Source organism: Squalius cephalus (genome assembly GCF_949319135.1).
Source record: "Squalius cephalus genome assembly, chromosome: 21".
Lineage (NCBI taxonomy): Eukaryota > Metazoa > Chordata > Actinopteri > Cypriniformes > Leuciscidae > Squalius > Squalius cephalus.
In genome coordinates, this window is record NC_137142.1 from 4,560,077 (window position 1) to 4,585,308 (window position 25,232).

A 25,232-nucleotide genomic window follows, 5' to 3' on the forward strand; every position below is an offset into this window, starting at 1 on the left:
ATCGTCGCCCCGGCAACTGAAACCTTTCCTGCTCTCTTGTCTCTTTTAGGGGGGATGTTTCATTCCTAAGAGTGGGCTTTGAAGCTTATTTGTTAAATGTAACAAATAGTTATGTGTCTGATTGTCTCAGTCGTTACAGCGATCATGAAATCAGTAACACTTTACAATAAGGTTTCATTAGTTAAATTTGTTAACATGAACTAATAATGAACTGCACTTCTAGAGCATTTATTAATCTTAGTTAATCTTAATTTCAGCATTTACTAAAACATTATTAAAATCAAAAGTTGTATTTGTTAACATTAGTTAATGCACTGACTGTGACATAACATGAACAAACAATTAACAGGTGTATTATTAACAAATACAGTAACAAATGTGTTGCTCATGGTTAGTTCATGTTAGTTAATACATGAATAATAAACAAATGAACCTTATTGTAGTGTTACTATGAAATCAAAGATATAAATTCCTTACAATTTAGAGTTGGACATGGACTTAAGACATTGATCTCATTTTTTTGTAAATTTGGAGTGCTGTCAGTACAGAGAACAACGACAAAAATCGGTGTTGCCTACATCATGTTATCCTCTTTTTAAAATTTGCACCCTGTTGACTTCAATGGGGCAAGTTTTAAACCTGCTTTTAGCCTCTTAACATCCTTGATGTGTCATTACAAGTGCCCAGCCATGTAAGTGATTCCTTTAGAGTTAACACGGGTGAATCTGACTGCAGTAGATGTGAAAGATATGAATAAAAATGAAGTTAATTCAGCCAGCGCAAATACCTGTATTTTCTTCCTGTTTGACATATACTAAGCAGATTTGGGGGCTATTCTTACAGTCTCAGATATGTCAATGACTAACAACAATATCAGCTTTGATGTATTATTTTTTTCTGCAGTGTCAGATTTAAAATAAAACTACATTTCTCCCTACACCTACACAATTAGAGATGTATCATGTATTCAACTAGCCTGCAGTGCTCTCTAATGCAACAAAAGCAGAAAAAAAGAGAATTTTTCTCCATAGGCCAAACCTGAGAAATGGCACCATCTGATAGAAAATAGAATTTCAATTTCTCTAAGGACACATAAGCACAGAGACAAAATAAAATCTAAACTAAACTAATAAATTAAGTGTACTTAACAGAAGCACGAGTAAACGCAGTACACGCAGTGCACCTTCACCCATGCCATTGGATTCAGACGTTGGGCCAATGGGTCATCCTTACAATCTATTATCAATAAACTACATTTATTAATTTAATTTAAGAATATGACAAAATGATAAGGGCAATTTATTCTAACCTTATTAAGTTAAAATAATTAAATTTTAATTTATAATTTAAATACAATTTAATTATTTACCTTTTTACATGGATTCTATGTGAGGAAAATGTCTTTATCCATCTATTATGCTGTGCAAACTAAAATGCTCAGATGCACCGACATGTTCATAAACAAGCTTGTCACAATTGTGAAATGTGAAGTCTGCATAAAATATTTAACAACTGAGGAAAGAGTCTATACAATCACTGAAAACTGTCCAGGTATACATTTATTAAAAACTGCAGAGTATAAATCACAACACTTTTTACATAATCTGTACACAGACATGTCAAATGCCAATTAGTGTTGATTTTGTAATTTAATTTAAAAATAGCTCATTGTCTCCTATTGGAATGTAGTGCTGGATGCTGGTTTTGCACATAAGATCCCCGGAACAGATATGGTACTGTATAATTAACAAGACTTTTTTTTTTTTTATGAGGTGCTCCAACAGCAAGATTTGAATTTTCTTTAAATAACAATTATACAGATCCATTACATAGATCCATACAAAAGAAACAATGTACACCCAAATTAAATGAAACAAATGTTCTTGTTGTCTTTCCTCATTTCAATAAACCAGCATTGCCTTAAAAAGGCCTTTCAGACTGGATACTGTACTACACTCAAGAGGCTCCATGAAGTGAGGGTGTTGTAAAGCTGTGGTTCCCTCAGCAATGGTCATGGTCAGGAGAGAACAGAGCGATCAGACCTGCAGAATCAGTGTTCTCCAGGATATCTTTCGTAGGCTTTGGCTTCTTAAACAGAGATGGAAGGTTTCGGATGTGTACTTCCTTCTTGAACTGCTGTCCTAGGGGTTTCTATCAGCACACAAACAAATGGACCAATTGATTAAAATGTTGACATTTGATTGACAATGATTTATTATATGCAATTTCATTTGATTAAATTAAGATATTATTATCATTGCAGCAGACCAGGAACATTTCTATGCAAATTTAAGACCAATTTTGTAATATAAAAAAAGTGTTCATATTTTGTATTTATTTTATTAGCGAGTTGAACTGTATGAATGATTAGAGCTGAGCGATACAGGTTAATATCATCAGAGTTCAAGTGGATGATCACCTGATCCTTTCATTTTTCCCATAGGGATTTAAAAAAAATATTTAATTATTTTGAGAGCGTAGGGAGATCGACTTCCATTATGTGATTGGCGGTGCTTCATGGGAGTGGGCGTTTTCCGCAGAGCTCTTTTGGCATGATTTGCTCTCTGCAACTCTGATTTGTGGAATTTTGAGTACAGCATCATGGGTAATGTAGTTTTTCACAATGAATTCCACTGTAAAACACAATTATTAGTGGAAATGATGCAAACTGAATGGATTCAAAAACCATTGATTAAGAACCTTTGGAGCTCACAACAGATGGGTCTCTAGATAAGATATTGTTAATCAATTTCCCTACAGAGAAAAGGAATTGAGTTTTTACTTTTGGAACCTGGAATGTTGCACTTTATGGGTTTTTAGCTTATTGCTGTATTGTTGCTAGGGTGTTCTGGGTGATTGCATAAAGGCCCAAGTAAAAGCAGCCCACTCCCACCCTCATGTTGTTTTGGATCACATTGGCCCTGTTTACACCTGGTATTAAGATGCATTTTGGTCGAATGGATCACAAGTAGATGAGGGAGACACATTCCCGTTTACACCCAATGTTTTAATCCATCTCTTTTCATCACTTTCAACCACTTCTGATCACCAAGTGCAATGCAAAGCGGTGGATACAGTGGTGTAAAGCACACCGTCACTGGACTCTAGAGCAGTGGAGAAGTGTTCTCTGGAGTGACGAATAATTCTTCTCCGTCTGGCAATTGGATGGGCGAGTCTGTGTTTGGCAGTTGCCAGGAGAACGGTACTTGACTGACTGCATTGTGCCAAGAGTAAATTTGGTGGAGGGGGGATAATGGTGTGGGGTTGTTTTTCAGGGTTTGGGCTTGACCCCTTACTTCCAGTGAAAGGAACTCTTAATGCTTCAGCATACCAAGACATTTTGCACAATATCATGCTCCCAACTTTGTGGGAACAGCCTGGGGATGGCCGCTTCCAGTTCCAACATGACTGCACAAGGTAAGGTCCATAAAGACATAGATGTAGTTTGACGAGGAGGAACTTAAAAGGACTGCACAGAGTCCTGACCTCAACCCGATAGAACACCTTTGGGATGAATTAGAGTGGAGACTGCAAGCCAGTCTTCACGTCCAACATCAGTGCCTGACCTCACAAATGCGTTTTCTAGAAGACTGGTAAAAAAAAATCCCATAAACACACTCCTAAAACTTGTGGAAAGGTTTAATATAGGGCCAATTCTATATTAAATCCTAAGGATCAGGAATGGGATGTCATTAAAGTTCATGTGCATGTAAAGGCAGACGTCCCAAAACCTTTGGCAATATAGTGTATATTTAGTCGCTATGTCATATTCTTGTCATTTTCACTGTGCTGTATGTAAAATTTGTGTTACCTTGTTTTTATTAGAAAAAATATAATTCCCAGTGCACACAAACTTAGATTACTGAGTGCCCTGTTGATTACAGTGTTTACGTCCTTTATATTCATATTTTTCAAACAATTTTTTTACTTGTGAAAAATACTGTAATATGATTCCAGAATCAAGAAGTCAATCTAAAGTAAGTGTTTAATTTAAAGATTTCTTTTTTAATTCATTTTTATATCGGCCATCAGCCACCTTTATCGGTCGACCACTAGTTTAATAACTATTTTGACAACTGATTGTTTAATGCAATACTGTGTTTTGAATTGTGCAAATGTGTAAGTCCATAGGGTTGTTGCAGTCTGGATATTCTCCATAGTACACCTCATAATTGGTAAGATCGAGAATCAGATCGTGATTGTCTGTTATAAGATCATGATATGAAATTTTGTGAAGATCGTCCACTCCCATGACAGGGGATTCAATTCTTCTATTTCTGTGATGTTTTGGCCGGGAAGAAGAACATTCAGACAGTATTTCCAATGACAATAGCCGCGTTTCCACTGTCGGGCCAGGGCCGGGCCGTGCTAGTGCGTGCCAGGGCCAGTCGCGTTTCCACTGTCACTTCCGGGGCTTGATCGGGGCTTGCTCAGGGCCAACGGCCAGGATTTCTGGCCCGTCGAATACCTTGGGCCAAAGCGGGCCAGCTCGGGCTAGAGGAGTGGTTACGAACAGAGGCGGAGTTTACCTGAGTCTGGAGACGGCAGCGACGGATGATTCTGTCAGCATTAAAGACTTTTAAAATAATTTAACTCGCGTTCATGTTTGAATGCCTTCTGTTTGTGATGCAAAAGACTATGTGCGCTAACATTACCATAGTAAACATAGTAAACGCTTGAAGATACGCATAGTAAAAAAACAGTGAACGCTTGAAGAAATCAGACCAATCATAAAGGCTATCATGTTTTTATTTTATCTGTCAGTAGCCTAAATTACGTCTCGTCTCTTTATACCGGACTATCATAAAATAAAGCAACTTTTTTTTTTCGGGAGCTTCCTCTGTTTCTCTGACTGAAAATATCTGTATGGGAGTCGAGAGAGTGCTAAAGCTCCTCAGGTCGTATTTTTGGTGCCATATATTTGTAGAAATTATCATTCTTTCTAAATGTGATGTACCGGTATTATGTCCTGTAACTACCAAATAAACAGAAACAGACGCGACTGAAGAAGTAAGCGTGTCCTCTTTCTTTTGTGAAATATATCTAACGGTAATTTATTTCTGAGTGACTAATGTGCAGTTTTGACATAAATTAATTCATTATGATCAATGTATCACTTTTTATTGTAAACCTGAGGTAAAACATCGATGCTTGGGTTTTAAATATTCAAGTAAACAACAAAAATGCCAGCAAACGGCCGCTTTTATCATGTTTGTTTTCAACGCTGTTTCCAGTGATTTCTGATTAGTTTTCTGATAAAACTTCCATTTGTTGGTGAAATGATGGGTTAGTGTGACGTTGTTCCAGAGAGGCGTGTTACGGGCGTGTTTTAATGAAGCGCTGTGGAGCTTCTGGCCCGACAGTGGAAACGCAGGCCTAGTGCTTTTAGCCCGAGGCTATTAGCCCGGCACGGCCCGATTAAAGCCCTGGCTCGCACTGGCCCGACAGTGGAAACGCGGCTAATGATAATCTCGGGTATTAATTATGTGCTTAGTTTAATTTAAGTTTGAATATAATTGAGCATTTCTGCAATAGCCATAATGAAAGTGGCAAGAGATTATATATCACTTGAATTCATCTTGAAATCAAATTCTTTGTGATCAAACAAGTGTATTCCATGATTTTTTTCTAACATTGAGCATGTATTTTTTAAAAATGTTAAAAGTATCCATACCCCAACAGTGCCTGCAATGAGCCGTTTAAACTGCTCTTTCTTTTTCTTCTCTCCTGCCTTTGATACAGCGGGTTGGATGGCCTTCTGATCAAACTGCTCCAGGGCATCAACTTGGATATCAGGGATCTGATTCATGATAAGACGCAGCTCAGCGTATCGAGGCCTCTGTAGAGAAATATCAGAAAGAAAATTAATTATATTTTCTTACCGATGCATTCAGTCACTACTATGGTCATTTAAAGGTGCATTCAGTAGTACTTCAGTGTTAACATCGCTGTTCTTTGTGTACTTGAAGTACCAATAAAACAGTGGTGTTAGACGCTGCAATGCCATCTACGTGGATCAGCATGATCGTCACTGACTTTTATGAAAATTAAACTGATAATAGTTATAGAGAGTGTCACTGAGAGTTGAAGCATCATTTTAACATGGAGAGATAAAGGGGGATGTGAGTGTACACAATTAAGGCTTGAATGATACTTCACAAAAAAACTATTGTTTTTGAATGGGACATTGAGATTGAGATGTGCTACAATGGACGCTTCAATACAGCATCATCATACAAATGTATCATCATACAAATGTATCTATTTGTTCACATTACAAGTAATGTTTACTTTTTTTTAAGATATGTTTGGTTATACCATCTGGATGCTCAAAATTGGTGAATGCACATTTTAAACAGCTTATTGTACACACAAGTTAATCACCATTCTAAACTAATGCACTGCTGCATTGTGACGCGCACACATACAGACAGTAGCCCACACATTACACACAGATCGCGCACACAGAAACATTCAGCAGCTCAGAAATGTTTTGTACTGTAATGTATTTACTGTGCTACTTTATCTATAATATGTTTTAGAACGAGCAGAAATCTAAGAGAAATATAACGACCCAAAGACAAAAGAACTGATAAAAATAAACTGTTGTGTAGGAGCAATAGCCTTGTGGGCAGCACTGTGTCAGACGCCATAGCTGTGCACAAGGCAACCCGCATTCGAGTCTCAGCGCAAGGCTTATTTGTTCATTAATGACGTCATCAGCGACTACTCAACTTTAATCTCATAAATGCCAACTTAAAAAAATATGAAGTCATTCAACTCCTAGTCTGTACGAGTCAGTGGATGAATGCAACTGATCTCCAGCAGGTTAGCTGCTTTGGGTAACATTTGCAAAAAGGTATACTTTTTACAGTGGTGCAGCATTAATACATGTACACATGTGCTTCCCATACTGAGAAACATGCAAGCTATGATAGCTGAGCTGAAATGACTCACTAGAGCCTCGTAGATGAGCAAGGCCAGCTGAGTTAGTGCAACGTTGCAGCCTTCGTGTTGCCCATGCATCTGCAGACCCTTCAGTACACTGGCGAAGAGCCACGTCACAGCCTCCGGAAGCAGGTTACCACCAAGCACCTGCACAAGAATTCATTCACATACACACACATAGTATTTTCATAAGGCAAAGGATTCAAATTTAAAATAGCTGGCATCTTTAGAATTCAATTCTAACCTCATTTGCAGACTGATACTGTAGAAATATTGTGATGAATTATGAATGTTTTTAAAGGGATAGTTGACCCAAAAATGAAAATTCTGTCATCCTTGTTCCAAAACTGTATGAATGCTGAACACAAATATTTTGAAGAATGTGTGTCACCAAACTTGGTTACCCATATTCTTCAAAATATCTTCAGAAGAAAGAAATGTATACAGGTTTGGAACAACTTGAGGGTGAGTAAATGATAACAGAATTTTCACTTTTGGATGAACTATCCCTTACAGAGACAGACAGGAAAAATCAGCACCTGTTTTAGCAAAGTCCAGCAGAGCAAACCAGCAGTCCGTTGACAATTTACAGTGTCCTTCCAGGAAAGGGAGTTAAAACATATAGTCAGGAGGTTCATATAAATATCCTGAAAAGAAGGGGAGAAAAAAATGACTCTAATCTCAGAGGTCAGCTCTAGAAGTCAACAGATGGAGCCCACAAATAAATGTTTAGTTACCTCACTTCGGAGAAGGCACTTGCCCAATTCTGAGAGCTCATCTGTAGGTGTATTCATTTGAATCCCCTGTGAGGAATCCATCGACACCATCTCCTCGTCTCCTGAACAGAAGATTAAAGTCTTTTTAAGATCCGCTGATCCTATGTCTTGACAACATCACATGAAAAACTAAGGTGAAGAACATTGTATTTAGCATTTAAGGTGAAGATGATGACATCAGATGAATGATTCTGTTAAGGAATGATTTTAGCAAGATGTTTCTGCCAGTTCCTCTTCGCTTTATTGCAAGTCAAATGAGCCAGATTAATGAAACTTTCACCTTTTGTCTTTAATGGCTCTTGGAGCCCCTGTCGAATTCGTTGAATAGTTATGCTGATTGAATTAGGACTGGTTATACTCTAGAGCAGTGTTCTTCAACCCTGCTCCTGAAGGACCCCCAACACTGCACGTTTTCGTTGTCTCCCTAATCAAACACACCTGATTCAATTCATCAGCTCATCATCACATGGGTTAACGATCTTATGAGTTGAATCAGGTGTGTTTGATTAGGGAGACAAAGAAAACGTGCAGTGTTGGGGGTCCTTCAGGAGCAGGGTTGAAGAACACTGCTCTAGAGTCTGGGGCAAGTTCCTATAGGGACATCCCGCGTGACGTCACGCCATTTGGAGCAGCCATTTTGACGGAATAGAAAATGCTAAACCGCCGGTGATACTCATAGACAGTATAAACAGAGACGGGCTCTGGTATAAACTACATTGATCCTGCAGCTCGTCGCGATATTCTATCATGCCCGAGCGATGCTGTGCAGTTGGATGCGATCAGATACGTGATCATACTAAAGGAATAGGCCTATCTTTATACCGTATCCCGAAAGAAACAAAACGGAGAAACAAGTGTTGGCGGCAATATACAGGCAAAACGCTGATGGTGGTGCTTGGCTTCCAACTGTTTGTGATATAAGGTACAAGAAGAAAAATGTAACAAATAATAAAAGTGCATGTAAAATATACAATAAAGTTGAGATGAAATTAGACAAGGTTACTTGACTTTTTACGTCTATTCAGTTTTTGTAACATGTCCATGACAACCGATAGCCTGCTTTTGTATGCTTTTAATGAAGCTCTGGTGTAGCGTGATGGGAAGTGAATAAGGTAACGTCAGCTGTAAATGTCACCGAACTCAATGTCAGGAAGTTTTTCTACACATTAAATGCCTGTAAAAAGAACTTGCGGTGCTTCATATGGATCTATGATTCCTATCTTCCTCTTGTATACTTGATATATATTTGTGTGATGCTAATAAGTGCGATGACATGACGTGAAGAGTTAGCTGAAGCTAATAATAGTGGTGGAGGAAAACTCGATTCTGTTCAGTATCGAGATATTTTGCGCACGCAATTATATCAATACTGTAGCGCAAAGTATTGCAATATTTAGGCTAATTATAAAACAATTATACTAATAATTATATTATTAGTATAATAATATACTCCCTAATATATTACCCACCCCTAATAATAGATCTATTGCCATTAGACAGTCCATAGACAGCCAATGTGAGTAGCTGACGGATGTATACCGTCAAAATGGCTGACACACGGCTAGGGGTCACGTGACTGGGAGATCCCTATACCTGGATCCATTTCTAAGCACTGCCCCCTAAAATCTATTTAAACTACAATGTATCACTGCCTTAGTTGGCCTTGATGACTGCAGCTACGAAACAGCACATTCTCAATAAAGAATCCTGTTTAAGATGCATCCAAGTCTCCTGGTCTTCGCTTATGAATTTCCAACACATCACAGTAATCAGTAGGCTTTTAAACTACTAGTTAAGTCTGAAACAGTGCATGGTTCATATGAAAAAAAACAAAAAAATGGTAATGTGACCGCTGTCATGTGGACTAGGGAGCCGAAGGAGGCGATCTAATGGCGCTTTTCCACTACACAGTACCAGCTCGCCTCAACTCGACTCACCTTTGCTTGGTTTTCCACTGTGTAAAAGTTGTACCTGTACCTGCTTCCAGATACTTTTTTTTCGTATCACCTCCGCCGAGGTTCTGAGCGAGCTGAGGCGATACTAAAATGTGACGTGAAAACACGGCAGACTGCTGATTGGTCAGAGAGAATCGTCACTATCCACTGCGTCGTCATTGCACGCGCCAGACGCGATTTCCTCCATTGTCCTGTGTGTGTGGGTAGCGGGTGTGTGTCGCGTAGAAGATTAAGTCACGGCAGTTTCCTGTGGCGTCGCTATGACGACCAGGTTCTATTGTGGAGGTACTATCTGCAATGGAAAACGGAGCGAAAAGCGAGCCGAGCCGAGCCGAGCTGGAGTCGGTTGCACTGGAACTGTGGCACGATGCACATGAAAGCAACTCACACTCTGGTCCATACGTGTTCAGAAAGTAAAGTAACCTACGCTTGTGTTGCAGACATTATTAGTTCCAAAACACACATAAGCGTGAGTGAGTGTGCAGTAATCCGAGTTGAAAATCAAATGCTCACAATCAGATGTCTCCTAAAGGCAGCAGAAGCCACCATCAACGTGATGCACAGTGTTGTTCACTCTGTAGCACATTATAGTACCAAATTACTGAATAAATAGGCTACTTCGTTTTGCTTAGAGCTCATTTTGTAGCTCTCTGAGATGTGTTTTGGTTGTAAGAGCGACTACCCTGGATCGTGATTTCAGACAAATACATTTTATTATTTTTTTACCAATGAGTGGTCAGACTTTAATTTAATTGTTGAATTTCCACCACAAGATACAGGGAGAATGTGATCATTAACTCACCATCTGCGTCCTCTTTGTTTGCAGATAACTCTGGACATTTTCTTGTAATGCAAGTCACACCTGAAAACACATTTACAAAGTGTTTGTTATTATTTTGTATAAAAAGTGAAGCAAACTTGAAAGGCTTCACATGCATAAGGGAAACTCACTTAGAAGGTCAATGACCTCTCGCGTGACCAACCGTAACAGCTGCTCCTCCACCATTTCCTGAGTCACATGGTTCTCCTCATAGGCCTCCTCCTCCTCCTGAGCACTAAAACATGAATAACAACACTATTAATAATCATGTTGACTTGACAAAGCCAACACACAGATATTCTATTTAAACTTACGTTTCCATTCTCACGCCAATATAATACGTTTTATTTAAATGTATTATGTTGGCTCAAGAAAGCTTTCTTAAGCCAACATAATACATTTAAATAAAACGTATTATATTGACTGAACAGATGCATGATGCATGACCAGTTTAATCTTTGAAGGTCTAACTGCAGTGAATTTTGGATTGTACTTCTGTAACCAAAGCTGGCTTGAGATAAAAAAAAAACATACTAATGCTGTATTTAAACATATTATGTTGGCTTAGGAAAGCTAACATACTGATGTTGCATTTAAACATTATTATTATGTTGGCTTGACAACGCAAACATACTATTCTACTATTTAGTCACAATGAAACAGAAGTAGTGACAGATCTTCTGTATTGTGACACACATCCGTGTGAAACAGATTACCGAAAGAAAAAACAAGGGTTTCAAAAAAACTTGCTTCTGTGCCTCTGTTGTTGATTGGATTTTGAAACGTGCAAAATGAACATTTTAACAGTCAAGAAAAGTGAATATGTCAAATTTTCATGATGTTTTGGAACCTTTTGGCACTGTATTTTGACTAGGGCTGTCAAAACGAACGCATTAGAAATATCAGTCTAAAGCGTTAAAAAATATTTAACAATTAATGCAGCATCTGTTTTTCCCATCATCCTTTGTCTAGTGTTACAATATATGACCACACTCCTATTCATGCAGATGCTTTTAACCCATTCAAGCGAAGATAAGACACAAAAGAGAACGCAGTGGTGTACTGGCGGGCACCTGTGAATCTCCTGTCTGTGTGACACACACGACTTGTGCCCCTTCAGACAGCGCTTGAATGGACAAAAAAAAAAATGTATGCCAAAATGCCCATTTTGTCCAGTATCCACGCAAGCACAGTCTTAAATGAGTTAAATAAAGTCTTAAATGAACAGAGAGTTGTGAGAAAATTGGATGTGCGTCAGATCCGCGGCATGTGCGGCAGGGCTTAAAGTGACATCAGCTTAATAAACCTGCTGCTGTCTGTCATTAAGGACAATACAAAGAACAACTGAAAAAGAAAAATCACTCACTGCTCTTGACTGAATAACTTTTGTAGTTTTAAAAAGTATTAATTTATATTTAATTTATAATTTATGCAGTGAAGACTGCAGTTTTTAGAAGGTTACATGGGTCAAAAGCAATGAAAAACAAACTTTAAAGCGACGGCACAACAAACAGCCACAAGTGACTTGAAGTACGGAGACAAGCAACATGCAGCTACAAAGTCACTGGTGGTGTTAATGGAGCTTCAGTCAGGTCATCCGGAGAATAAAAACTTGTGTCAGTCTTATGCAACTGCAGCTCCTCTCTTTCAATCTAAACTACACACACCCGAGGCAAGGGTATCACACGAAAAGTGTGAGAAGAAAGTGGTGTTAAAAGAACCGATGGCCAGAACTGCACACAAAAATTTTGCATTATCCAACACTAAAATATCTTACCTCAGACTGGTCCTTTGGTTGACGATCTGCCACCGAAAGCTCAGTCTCTGTTTTCAATGAAATAAATAAATAGGAGATAGCATTAGGCAAATCCTGTGCTACAAGCAATATTGGTTGCTTCACTATACCCAAAATTACTGAATGATATAAAACAACAGTGAAGTGTCTGTGCAACCTTCAAACTTCATAGTAGGGTTGTGCAATATTGAAAACAGAATGATATCTCAATATTTTATGGGATTATGAACTTTTCTATTAAGGGACGATTCTGCTCCCTTAAATTCTCTCCAGGAGCACCTTTATACCATTATAAAGGCAATTGTTCTGAACCTTATTAGAAGTATACATAAATTCACTTTTAATTAATAAATAAAGAGACATAGGGTTATTACCAATCAAATGAAATCAGTATCAACAAAACATCTTTGCACAGCAGAGGCGGCATAGAATATCAGTATTTAAATGAGGCATTTATTGGGTGTGATGTGAAGTTTACCTGCTGTAGATAGGCAAATAATGGACCCAGCAAAGGACAGAGGAGGCTGTCATAGTACTCACGAGGACAGGACATGACCAGCTGCTTCATGAAGAGACGTGAAAGACATTAAGGAAAACAACAAAAACAAACTGTACCCTACAGAACTCCATTCATGAGTCAATGACAATTAGCATCATCTACATTTGATAAAAAGGATCCGTGTAAATAATGGCGAACTAATCCCGTGCCATCCAGTGATGTTTATGATGAAGCTGCAAATGGTAAGAGTTTAAATCATGACAATAATATGCAACTATGCATGTTTAATTCGTCAAATACTTCTCATTCTTTCTTATAGAGCATGTTTGATTTAGTTTATACCTAGATGTTAGTTAGTGCATTAACTATTAAACATGTACTAACATGTAGTTACGGTGGTCGTTATTCAGGTATGAATCAAAATGACTCTAATCAGTAGTTAAGGTTAGTTCTTTATTCATTCTTGATCATAAGCTCATTGTGATATATTAATTTAGTTATTAAGATGATTATTTAGGTACCATTATTATTAAGTGTTACCGGCAGATGTTACTGAATTTTTAATAGAGCTGCACGATTCTGGATAAATTGAGAATCACAATTTGTTTTGTTTGAAATAGAAATTGCGATTCTCCCACAATGCTGATCAGACAATTAAACAAAATAACATGTAATTTACTAGAGGTTCTGACAAAATGTTAATTGCTGTGGTCTATTTTTTTTTTTTTTAGGTTTAATTTATTTAAATGAATAACTTTAAAAAAATCTGTTTGAATGTCAGCGCCGATAGCCTCGTGGGCAGCACACTGACATGTAGCGATGTTGAGCTTCGGGCGACCCGGGTTCGAATACCAGCTTGCTGACCTTTCCCGACAAATTTCGAAATCAGTATGAATGATTCAATGACTCGCTCATAAAGACTCAACTTGTTTCATTACTGGATAAATTGCCATTTTTGAATGAATCTCTTGAATGAATGATTCAAAGACAAATACATTTTTAAATGATACAATCTTCATTTGAAGTGCCAATTACTTTCAAAATGTGATTTACTCTATTTTGATGGCTACAGTAAACATCAGTGTTCATATCCAAACTATAAGCTTTTATCCCAGTACTTCTGTGATTATTGTAACACAGAAAAATTATACTGTGTGGTTGAAAAGACTTTCATATCTATACATGACAACTGTTTTCACTCTGGTTCAGCGGCACCGCCAACGCAGATCTGTTGTTCGCTGTGATTATACAAGGTTTGATAGACATAGAGCCGAATCGCTTTCAGTTAGGAATGAGATTTTTTGGGTGTTTGAATCTTGATCGCAATCTTTTACTAATTAACCCTGCAGCTCTACTTTTTAGTAGAAATATATATAACTAATAGCAAAAAAAAAAAAAAAAACATTAATATGATACAAAGGATATGGACTAGGGGACGGAGCCTGTGGTCTGGAACACTGTCTAGATGGATGAAGGCGGAACCAACAATCTGCTCTGCCAAGCCTTCTATTGCATAAAAGTCTTGTTGCAAGCAGGGACCAACATTCCCAAGCAGTTGGTAACTTTAAAAAGAAAAACAGAAAAAATAAACAGGACCAGAAAAGTGAGATTACACCATTGGAGAAGATTTTTTTTATATTAAACAAACAAAAAAAAAAAAAAATGAATCAATGAACTTTGTTCCAACCAGTTTTCGTAGAGTGAGCAGAAGAAGCCTTGCATGCGCTCATCAATGTTTCTGTACACTGGAGTGTCGTAGGAATCTAAAACTTGTTGAGGAATTCCTGTAGGAAACAAGAAGAGTAATTTCTTTAACATAACCAGGGTTTGGTGTTTAAAAGACAATTAATATTCAGTAATGCCATCAATTCAACTGCACTGACACTAGTAGATGAGAACAAAATCTGAATAATAATATTCCATAATAACTGAATAATGATACTGTTCTGCCTTTTATGTTTAAACTGGAGTCGGACAATGATGAAGAGACTCAAGACGACGTGACAACATGTAGAATGCAACAGGACATTTCTGAATGGTTAGTTGATGAATTTATGTTGCTGATGTGGAGTTAACTATCTTCAAGTCTTTGATTAGCATATTCTGTCATGATTATCTATAAATCGCTTGTGTGGGAACTGTTGTAAGATGCCCACAGAGTGACATGCTATTGCATTTGTGTTACATATTGTATTGCATGTGAAAAGACAAATGCGACAGCTTGAGCACACTCCCAAACGTGCTGTACTACAACAACTCTTCCTCTTCTCATGGACTGACTCACCCCCGTGTTGCATGTTCCCGGGGCGGGGTTTATGTAGATTTTTGGGTTAGGTGATGTCACTAACCCAGGAGGAATAGTCCCTACCAGCCGTTTGTTGTAGTCCTTTAAAAACTATTTCTTTAAAAGCAAATATCTTCCTTTGCTTTGAACTTTGAGCGTTGTAACTTTGCAAATGTTGTTTATGCTCAAACAGCAACATTACACACCAACTAAAGTTAGGAAAGTGAAATCATAAATTTAAGATGAAGTCATAAAAATCATAATTTATTTTAAATCATAAAAATAAATCATGAATATTTCATATATGAAATATATAAGTGAAATATATATATGAATACAGTATATATGATTTCACTTTTCATATATATGAAATATATATTTCATATAGTGAAATTATATAATGAAATCATTGTAATTTGATTATAATTTAATCATAATTAAATTCACAATTGAATTTCTGAAGTGAAATTCACAGAATTTCATTTCAGTGAAATCAACCGAACCTGCTTGACACACGAGAATAAACCTCATTGGTTCTTGCGGAAGCTCAAAAGTGCGTAACACAAGAATGAACCTCACTGGTTCTCGCACATCAAGCGAACATGCTAGAGCTTCCATTTACCACAACTGATGTATGAGTTTATATGTGAATAAAAGCCTAAATTCAAATCTGTTCAACATATGAAGTGATTGTGTCTCTTCTGAAAATTTGGACTAAACTGCTCAATTCATATGAATCAGTTTTAATTATTTTTTATGAACTTTTTGAAGAGTCAATGTGTCAATTTTTCAGATTCATCAAAAAGATCTTTATTTGTGTTCCGAAGATTAACAAAAGTCTTATGGGTTTGGAATAACATGAGGTTGAGTAATTAATGACAGAATTTTCATTTTTGGGTGAACGATCCCTTTAACTTTGCAGCACTAACACTTTTACTGAACTGAATTAACACTGAACTGACTTGAGCTGAATAACTAACTTGTCTTCTGTAGAGCTGCTTTACAGCTGAATTGAACTTGTTTTATAATTGATGAAATCTGCAACAGTAACTGTTCTTTTCCTGTTTATTACTGTGAAGCTGCAATATAAGGTGTAATATAAATGTGACTTGACCTAACCGGTAACAGCAAAACCTGAATTATAGTGTTTGTATCAGGACAGGACAAATTAGAAACCTACCTAAAACGGAATTCTTCTCCATATCCATAATATCATAGACTCTAGTAAAGGTCTTGCTAAGCCGGTTGACGTTCTCTGGCAAGAACAAGCTGTTGTGGGTCCTGAAAGGATGAAGAACATGAAACTACTTCAAGCACTGTTACAATAGCAGAAAAACAGTACATATACACAAGCTAACATGATTATTTTCACATTATCTAATGTCTTATTTTGGAAGCAACATTTCTAGAAATGACCTAATGTACCTGATGAGGGCCAAAAGGTTGGGCAGAAGGGCCTGCACCGGCTCTGCACAAGGGTTTCTGTAGATGGGGGTCCCATCAGAGGTAGTGCTGATCACAAAGCCGCCTGCTTTTGCCTCCTCAGGATCAGCAGGCCACCGAGCACGCTTCACAACTCCAAGTATGGTGTACACACAAAAACTAATCTGCCATAAAAGACACAAGCCAATCAAAGCCACTCATATTCACATCTATTAGACCAGTGTTTCCCAACCCTGTCCCTGGAAGCACACCAACACTACTAATTTTCAAACTCATCCTAATATTATTCAACTCACATGATTCAACTCACGGAGTCTCCAAGACCTGTGTTCCATTTATTTCTAAAACATTTGAATGAGTCGTGGTCAACCAAGTCTCTACCTTTCTTACACAGATAAACATCCTGGACAACAACCAGTCTAGTTTCAAAAGAAGCCAATCAACTTAGACTGCCCTGCTCTCAGTTATTGAAACTCTGAGACTGGCAAAAGCGTAGCTTCCAAATAATACTCATCCTGCCGGATCTGTTTGCTGCTTTTGACACTGTTAACCACCAGACCCATCTGTCAACCCTCAAGACGAAGGGCATCTCCGGAACCACACTCCAATGGTTCAAGTCTTACCTCTCAGATAGGTCCTTTAGGGTGTTCTGGAGGGTTGAAGTGTCTAAGATGTAACATCTAGTTCAGTTGGGGGCTCAGTGCTGGGATCACTACTCTTCTTCATTTTACATGTCACCACTAGGATCTGTCATTCAGAAACATATTTTTTTTCAAATCACTGCTACACTGATGAAACAACTCTATCTCTCATTCCAGCCAGATGATCCTATGGTAGCTGCTCACATCTCAGCCTGCCTGACAGAGATTTCTTGCTGGATGAAGGACTCAACCTTGCGAAGACAGAGCAGCTTGTAGTCTCAGCCAAGCCAACCCAAGCCTTCATCACAACTTACATCCATTCAGCTAGTATGTCAACCATAACTCCATCCAGGACAGCCAGGAACCTTGGAGTTATGATTGACAATCAGATAAACTTCACAGACCACATTACTAGAATTACCTGGGCCTGCAGATTTGCCTTACACAACATTAGGAGGATCAGGTCCTTCCTATAGGAGCATGCTATAAAACTGACGTTTCTGATGTTTCCCTACAGAACCACTACTGACACTACACCCCTGGCCTATACCCAAACTCATTACTTCAGAACTACGTGCCCTCCAGAAGCTTGCGTTCTGCAAGTGAATGGCACTTTGAGGTGCCATCCCAAAGAGGCACAAAATCACTTTCACAGACCTTTACCTTGACAGTTTCAAGCTGGTGGAGTAAATGAATGAACGAGACATTTATATAGTGCTTTCATAAGTTCTACTGTACACCCAAAGTGCTGTACAATCATATCAGGAGATCTCTCCTCAACCACCACCAGTGTGCAGCATCCACTTGGATGATGTGACAGGAGCCACAGTACAACGGCGCCAGTGTGCTCACCACTTACCAGCTACAGGTGGAGAGGAGAGAAAGTGATAGAGCCAATTCAATGGATGGGGATTATTAACAGGCCACGATTGGCAATGGCCAATGGAGAGGAAATTGGCCAGGACAATGTGGTTACACCCCTACTCTTTACAAGAAGTGCCATGGGATTTTGACCACAGAGAGTCAGGACCTCGGTTTAACTTCTCATCTGAAGGATGGTGCTTGTTACAGTATAGTGTCCCCATCACTATACTGGGGCATTAGGACCCACACAGACCACAGGGTGAGCGCCCCCTGCTGGCCTCAATAACACCTCTTCCAGTAGCAACCTAGTTTTTCCAGGAGGTCTCCTATCCAGGTACTGACCAGGCTCAACCCTGCTTAGCTTCAGTGTTAAACCAGTCTTGGGCTACAGGGTGATATGGTGATATGGAATGACCTGCCCATTACAACCCGAGCTGCTGAATATATAGTCCAATTCTCACCGAAACGGGCTCAGATCATCTTCAGGCCATGCTGGTAAAAAGCTGCTTTTTGATTTACCAAATCGTTCTTGAATAATATCAACAAATTTGAAGGCATGGTGCCAATCTGATTCTGAGGCTTTAACTCCGCAACACTTTAGCATATTGACACCAAACTTTTTTGTGCGTCATTGTCTCCTCACACTGACCATACTACATTTACTCAGTAACAGCGCCACCTATTGGTCAAAAGTGATAAGAAATCTGCTCAGTGATTTCAAGCTTTCATTTTGACGGGTTGCTGGCAAATAAATAAATGCCGGTTTCAGAGTGAAGGCACTGTATGTTCATTTACATGCTCAAAGCGTCTCATTCACAGTAAATGAAGATGCTCTGAGACACAAAAATACATGGATATACATATATAAATGCATGGATATAAAAATACATATCATGAACTACATGTGTAAATTATGCGTTTCACTCTGAATCTGATAACACATATATTTAATTCATTAAATTGAAGCCTGAACAATCTGATAATCACACTAAGCAATATTGATTTTATTTCAATATATCATGCATCCCTAGGGCACACCTACCCGTGACCTGTTGATACCCATCTGGTCCTCTGTGTCAGGGTCACTGATCACCTGATCAGCACCAACATATGCCAAGAAGGTAGCAGGATCCCATAACACACTACACAACACAGAAATAAAAGAAGGATCACAAATTAATTCATTAATTTCAACATCTGTTTAATAAACTCAGTAAAGGCCAGTCTGGGTAACAGCATCCATTCATACCTCCTCATCTCCTCTGACAGCCACTGGGCAGTAACAGGTGCCATGAGTTCCTCCAGGAAGGCTTTCTGCTTGTTATAGTCTTTAAACTGATTGCTGATCAGTATCAGGGCTTCCATAAGAGCACACTTCTCCATCTGTGTCAGCAGCATCTCATTTGAGAACAACCTCTTCACATGCTCATACATCATATCGAAGCATGGCTGCAATGCATGAAAAATAATCTATTATCGTTAGCGTTTATATCAAAAGAGAATGCTAATATATCAATATTACTTAAGGCTGACATCAAACTGACTGACATGCGTTATCAAACTGAAAATTATCCGTTTTGAAATCATTTTCCAGCATTAAAACAAAGAGCAGAACAAATCATAACAACTATTAAATAGCATGTTTTGCATTGTGGAGGAAAATTTTTTGTACCTGCATGCTTTAACATACCAGAATAAAGTCCGAATAATCTCGACACATCCTAATGATGGAGGAACAGGCATGTCTTCTGACGTTCTTTTCAGCTCGCGTTCGAGGTGCCTGAACACATCCACTGAACGTCAACAAGAGTGTTTGATTAGAGAATGATATGCAGATATGTTTACAAGTATGGGCACCTTACCTTGCGTTCTTCAACCAATTCAAACGTGATGGCAGGAAATATCTTAGAAAGGAAACAAAATTGATGTTGGTAGGTCTTTAACGTATCTATAATTGCACTAAGTAAAACACATACAGGCTATTAATAATAAAAAATAACTTTTTAGGTAAGACTTAGGTAAACAATATGTAAATACAACAGCAGAGAGAAGACAAAAAATCTTGGGGAGAAGGGGAGAGAATACAGGGAGTTAGAAAACATTGTGAACAAGATTCAAACTCACATATTACTGATTGATTGATTCTAGATCATAAGCAGTGTATAACCGGACCACAGGCAGGGTGCTTGACATTAACACCAGCCAATCCGGCAAATGCAGGTGGATTTCTAGCCTGGATGCCAGCCGAACTTAGCCCCGCCCACAACATTTTTAGGTCGGGAAGTTCAGTCTGGACTTGATCCGTTGTGGAGCAACTATGCTCGAACCAAAGCTGTTCGGACCAATCAAATTGTCAGGGCGGGCTTTATACAATGATGGACAGATGATCAACTGTAACGTAATCATCCACGTCACCAAAGAGCGCTTGGGTTGAATTCGTTTACAACAAAAATGGCTGCCGCTGGAGAATTGATATTTCACGATTTCACACTTATACCAAATAAGTCAGATACAATAAATGCATATTTGGCGTGCTGTCCGAGGAGAGGCTCCAGGCTCGGTATTCGGCCCGAACCCAGAGTACTCCCCACGTATTCCAGGTTGTGGAAGAACAAGCCAAAAGTGAGTGGAGGGATGCTGAAAACTGTCAAGGAATGTTAGGTGAGTTGACAGAGTGAATAAATATATGCTTCCTCTCATGCTGATAAAGTAGACATGGTAATTGTTTGATGACAAGTTGATTGGATTGATTATTTGAACGTGCTCCACCCGAACTTTATTTATGAAACATCATGTGTAGATTCCACTATCACGTCTGTTATAGAAGATATCGACAGCGCATTAATTAAAAGAGGAACAGAGAACCGCGATCAAGGCATTTGTCGATCGGAAAGATGAATGAAGAACATACGTCACTTACTCCGCTGCACTGATTGGTTGTTGGTCTATCCAATTGAGTGCAGAGGCATTTTCTTTCCTGGTTCGGCTGAAACACGCCCCTTAATCACAGCCCAATGGAGCAGTATCAGACTCACATTCTGACTAGAATCTGAGTATGACGACGTCAGGCTAGTGGATTTCAGCAGTGGCGTGTAACGCAGTAACTCCTACTAGCCAGGTTGAATTTTATATATAATATATACATTTTTCAAATGTAGTCTTTTAAAAGGCATCTGAAATAATAAACTAAGTGCAATGTAGTGTTGTCAAAAATATAGATTTTTCGATATATATATACACTGAAATATCTGAAATGCAGAATAGATACACGAAACCAGCTGTGCTTTCTAGCTCTCTCACCTCTCCGACAGCGAGTTGAGACAAACCCGTCTCCCCAAACTCACTCCGGATGAAAGTTTAATTTACTCCGGATGAAAATTGTTGGTGTTACAGGGCTTGAATTTCGGTGTGGGATTGGGTGTATTGCACATAATTTTACTCATTCCCGCAGATTTTGCTCTCACACCCAAAGTGCACACACATAAAGCACTAAGTCTTAGTGCTAAATTGTTAAAGTTAAAGTTCGCTGCTTGTCGCACTTAAACAGTCAAATACACACAAAATACTGTAAAAATGCCGGTCTGGGCCAGCATTCACGTAAACATAGTCAGTTATTTTTTTAAGTGAACATAAATTGAGACGGAAACACGAGTAACAGTATAATGGGTCGGTGCATTAGCTCTTAAAGTAAGCAAAAATATTGCTGTGCAACAGTAAATATGACCAGACCTAAGAGATTTACAATTTTGAAACACCAGATTATATCTCTTACCTTATAGAGTACTTGAGGCAGGAAGTGAGGTTGGTGTTTGACGAAGGGAAAGAGAGTGGATATGATGGTAAGAACACAGGACAGAATGAGAGGATCTCTTGTCTCATAGTTTACAACCATCTGCAGCAGCTCCATGCCCTCATCTATGGGAAGTTTCTAGAGGAGTGGAAAAAAAAAAGTCTCAATGATAAGATCTGCTTTAAATCCCTCACTGCTGCACCATGAAAGAAATTGGATGGTCTTGCCTCTTTTTCGAGGATTTTGAAGAGCTGTCCAAATACACTTTCAGTGAAGAAAGTCATGGCATCCCACTGAACTGTGAAGGGGACAGAGCAGAACAGAGAACCTTCTCTATCTTAGCTTCAACAGACAATAATAAGACACAAATGTAGGCATGTTAAAGGAACATTCTAAGGTAATACACAAGTATCGATTTAGAAGTGTCGATTATTGTGTGTGGCAAACGACATCAGTGGAGCTCAACTTGTATAATGGTGTTTCAATTGTGAACATCTGTGTTTTAAGTCTATGAACTAAATGAATGAACATGAACATTTGTAAACAAATGAGGCGCCTCCTCATGAATGAGAATCTGTTCATTTCAGAATGTAAATCAAACTCAATCTCATTCCACAAGGAATCAAAGCATTATGACATGGGTACACTGATCAGACAAAACATTAAAACCAATATGCAGCCAAAACAGCTCTGATGTGTTAAGGCATGAACTCCACAAGACATCTGAGTGTGTCCTGTGGTATCTGGGACCAAGATATTAGGAGCGGATGCTTTAAGTCCTGCAAATTGCGAAGTGGGGCCTCAATGGACTGGATTGTTTGACCAGTTCTGACACTCCCCTTGTGCATCAATGAGCCATGACCCTGATGCCAGTTCACCTGTTGTCCTTTGTTGCACCAATTTTGGTAGGTACCAACCACTGAATACTGGGGAAAACCCCATAATGCATAATTCAGCAATCCTATAAGATCATCACAAAACACACTGTATGGCATGGATATAATTAACTTTTGTACGACATGTATGTAGACTGTACGATGATTAGGGCTGTCAATCTTCCTCTATAATACTATTCGAATTCCATTCCTTATTTTATTTAATATTCGAATAATATTCGAATACTAAATGTTCAAATTCAATCTATTATTAGGCTAATATTTACGACACAGTCTTATAGATCGCCAATGCGTGATGTTGATCGGTCTCATATCTTCACAGATAAACCGTGTCAGTTTGTCTGTTAACGCCTTTTGGCGGACAGCTGGTAAGCCCCGTGCCGTGATGAGAGATGAGAGAGGCAGAAAATAACTCATTCTTGCCTGTTTTAGCGCCGGTTCCTCGGACAGATCGCCTAGCTTGTCAGGGTGTAACGTTGTCAGGTGTTCCCTCAGGTTGCTAGTTGAGGAGTGATATTTCATTCGATATTTCATTTTCACTTGAACACGTATATTTTTCTCTCCGTTTTGGCCTTCCGTCCACACTGAGACCGCGTTTTTATTAATGAAACCTGTGAAAACGCACTCCAAAGTGGATACATTTGAAAACGCCGTCTTCGCGTTGTAGTGTGGACTGAGAGTCAAATTGCCGTTTCCGTGGAGACATTGCTCTCCGCGATTTATGATGATACAGTGTGGATAACGTGCACAATTGCGTTACGATTCAAAAACTTTATTGTTCATCAGACGAAACAAAAGCATTTAATTTTTACATGCGTGTAAGCCAAGAAGTGGAGAAAGGCAAGATTCCATTTTTTTTTTAAATATACATAAAAAAGCAATATTCGAATAGGAACTTCAGCATTCGAATAGTATTGATTTTTTAAATATTCAAATTATATTCGAATTTCGGAATTCGTTCCAACAGCCCTAACGATGATGACACCTATTGAATCGTAGGCTACAAGTTTGTATAGAATAATAAAATGTCATCAGCATGTGCTAGTGGTAGACAAAGGTCGCAGATATAGCAAGATGAATCACACTTTGGCAATTGTGTTTTTTATTTGCGCTAAAAGAAATAGGAAGAAGCGAAAGAGAAGAACATGGATGCAGTTGTGGCTAGGGAAAAGGGCGTCTTTAAACCTCTCTAACTGTATGACGTAGGACCACAGTTTAGGAGCCACGACCACAGAAAATCGCCACGATTGGTCATCTTTCGTCGGGGACAGCTCAAAATAAGGGACAAGAGGAATAAGTGTACCAGAGATAAGACTTGCTGTTTTGGAGATACTCTGACCCAGTCATCTTCCCATCACTGTGGGGCCTTTGTCAGAGTCACTCACTTCCAACACATGAAATACAAGAACTGACTGTTCACTTGCTGCCTAATACCGTATATCCCACCACTTGACAGGTGCCATTGACACAATATAATCAATGTTATTCACTTCACCAGTCTGTGATTTTAATGTTGTGGCTGATCAGTGTATGTACATAGAATAATCCCAAATTTATAAATTTGACCACATACTGAAATTGTGTAGGACAAGGCAAGGGTGATGGGTAGGGCTGCACGATATGAGGAAAAGCTGCGATGTGCGATAAGATTGTTTAATATTGCGATGACGATATGCCTTGCGATAAATATTCAAATGTGAATGTTAGCTATACTGTTCCCATGTCTTAGTGCTCTAATAGGTTCTTTGCGTGATAGGTCAAACGTTTATTACCAGCCTGGTTCAGATTACATGATTTTAGTGCGATTTTGGAACGATCCGTTTGATGTAGGGTGTCGTGGGGATTCGTAAACGACAACAGGCGTCGGGATGCAAGATTCGATCGTTTCATCTCGTATAGTGTGTCATAGTGGGCGACAACCTACGTCGCGTCTGCGATGCTTCAAGACATCACGACAGAAAGCATGTTAAATTTTTTAACGGTCCTCCACGCCGGGTTGAGTATGTGCGAGTGAGTGAGTGTGTGTGTGCGCCAGTGAGCGAGCGAGTGTGTGTGCGCGTGTGTGCGCGCGCGAGTGAGTGAGTGAGTGAGTGAGCGAGGGACAGTGAGTGAGTGTGTGTGTGTATGTATGCGCGCGCGAGTGAGCTTGTGTGTGTGTGTGTGTGTGTGTGTGTGTGCGCGCACGAGTGAGTGAGTGAGCGAGCGAGCAGTGTGTGTGCGTCTATGTGCGTGCGTGCGAGTGAATGTTTGCGAGTGAATGTGTGCGTGTGATGGCACGCGATGACTGGTCGGAAAGCAACGTGTAGTCTGACATGTTTCTTGTCAATGACACGACAAGATTTTAGGAGTCAAAATCGTGTAATCTGACACCGTGACTATCGTAACAGACACAAAAATCTTGTAATCTGAACCAGGCGTTATTCATCGTGTCAGGCTGTCTGTTGCGATGTGTTCATCGCGCGAGTTCATATCGCGATGACGATGAAAGTTCGATGTATCGTTCAGCCCTAGTGATGGGTCA

At 39.0% G+C, this 25,232-nt stretch overlaps 1 protein-coding gene across 1 annotated transcript in view; it reads right to left on the reverse strand.

Moving 5' to 3' along the window:
• Nucleotides 1-1,772: 1,772 nt before the first annotated feature.
• Nucleotides 1,773-25,232, reverse strand: part of xpo5 (exportin 5) — a 42,269-nt gene continuing 18,809 nt past the window's right edge. Inside the window, exons 15-33 of the mRNA XM_079855098.1 lie at nt 22,043-22,113; nt 21,798-21,953; nt 19,888-19,929; nt 19,716-19,805; nt 19,275-19,474; nt 19,068-19,167; nt 16,503-16,684; nt 16,258-16,358; nt 14,481-14,577; nt 14,219-14,355; nt 12,773-12,870; nt 12,277-12,323; nt 10,631-10,734; nt 10,482-10,541; nt 7,686-7,786; nt 7,488-7,595; nt 6,958-7,095; nt 5,675-5,839; nt 1,773-2,151 (exon numbers count right to left, since the gene is read on the reverse strand). Of these exons, the coding sequence (XP_079711224.1) occupies nt 2,002-2,151; nt 5,675-5,839; nt 6,958-7,095; nt 7,488-7,595; nt 7,686-7,786; nt 10,482-10,541; nt 10,631-10,734; nt 12,277-12,323; nt 12,773-12,870; nt 14,219-14,355; nt 14,481-14,577; nt 16,258-16,358; nt 16,503-16,684; nt 19,068-19,167; nt 19,275-19,474; nt 19,716-19,805; nt 19,888-19,929; nt 21,798-21,953; nt 22,043-22,113 (2,147 nt within the window). The 3' untranslated portion in view covers nt 1,773-2,001. The remainder of the gene's footprint in view (nt 2,152-5,674; nt 5,840-6,957; nt 7,096-7,487; nt 7,596-7,685; nt 7,787-10,481; nt 10,542-10,630; nt 10,735-12,276; nt 12,324-12,772; nt 12,871-14,218; nt 14,356-14,480; nt 14,578-16,257; nt 16,359-16,502; nt 16,685-19,067; nt 19,168-19,274; nt 19,475-19,715; nt 19,806-19,887; nt 19,930-21,797; nt 21,954-22,042; nt 22,114-25,232) is intronic.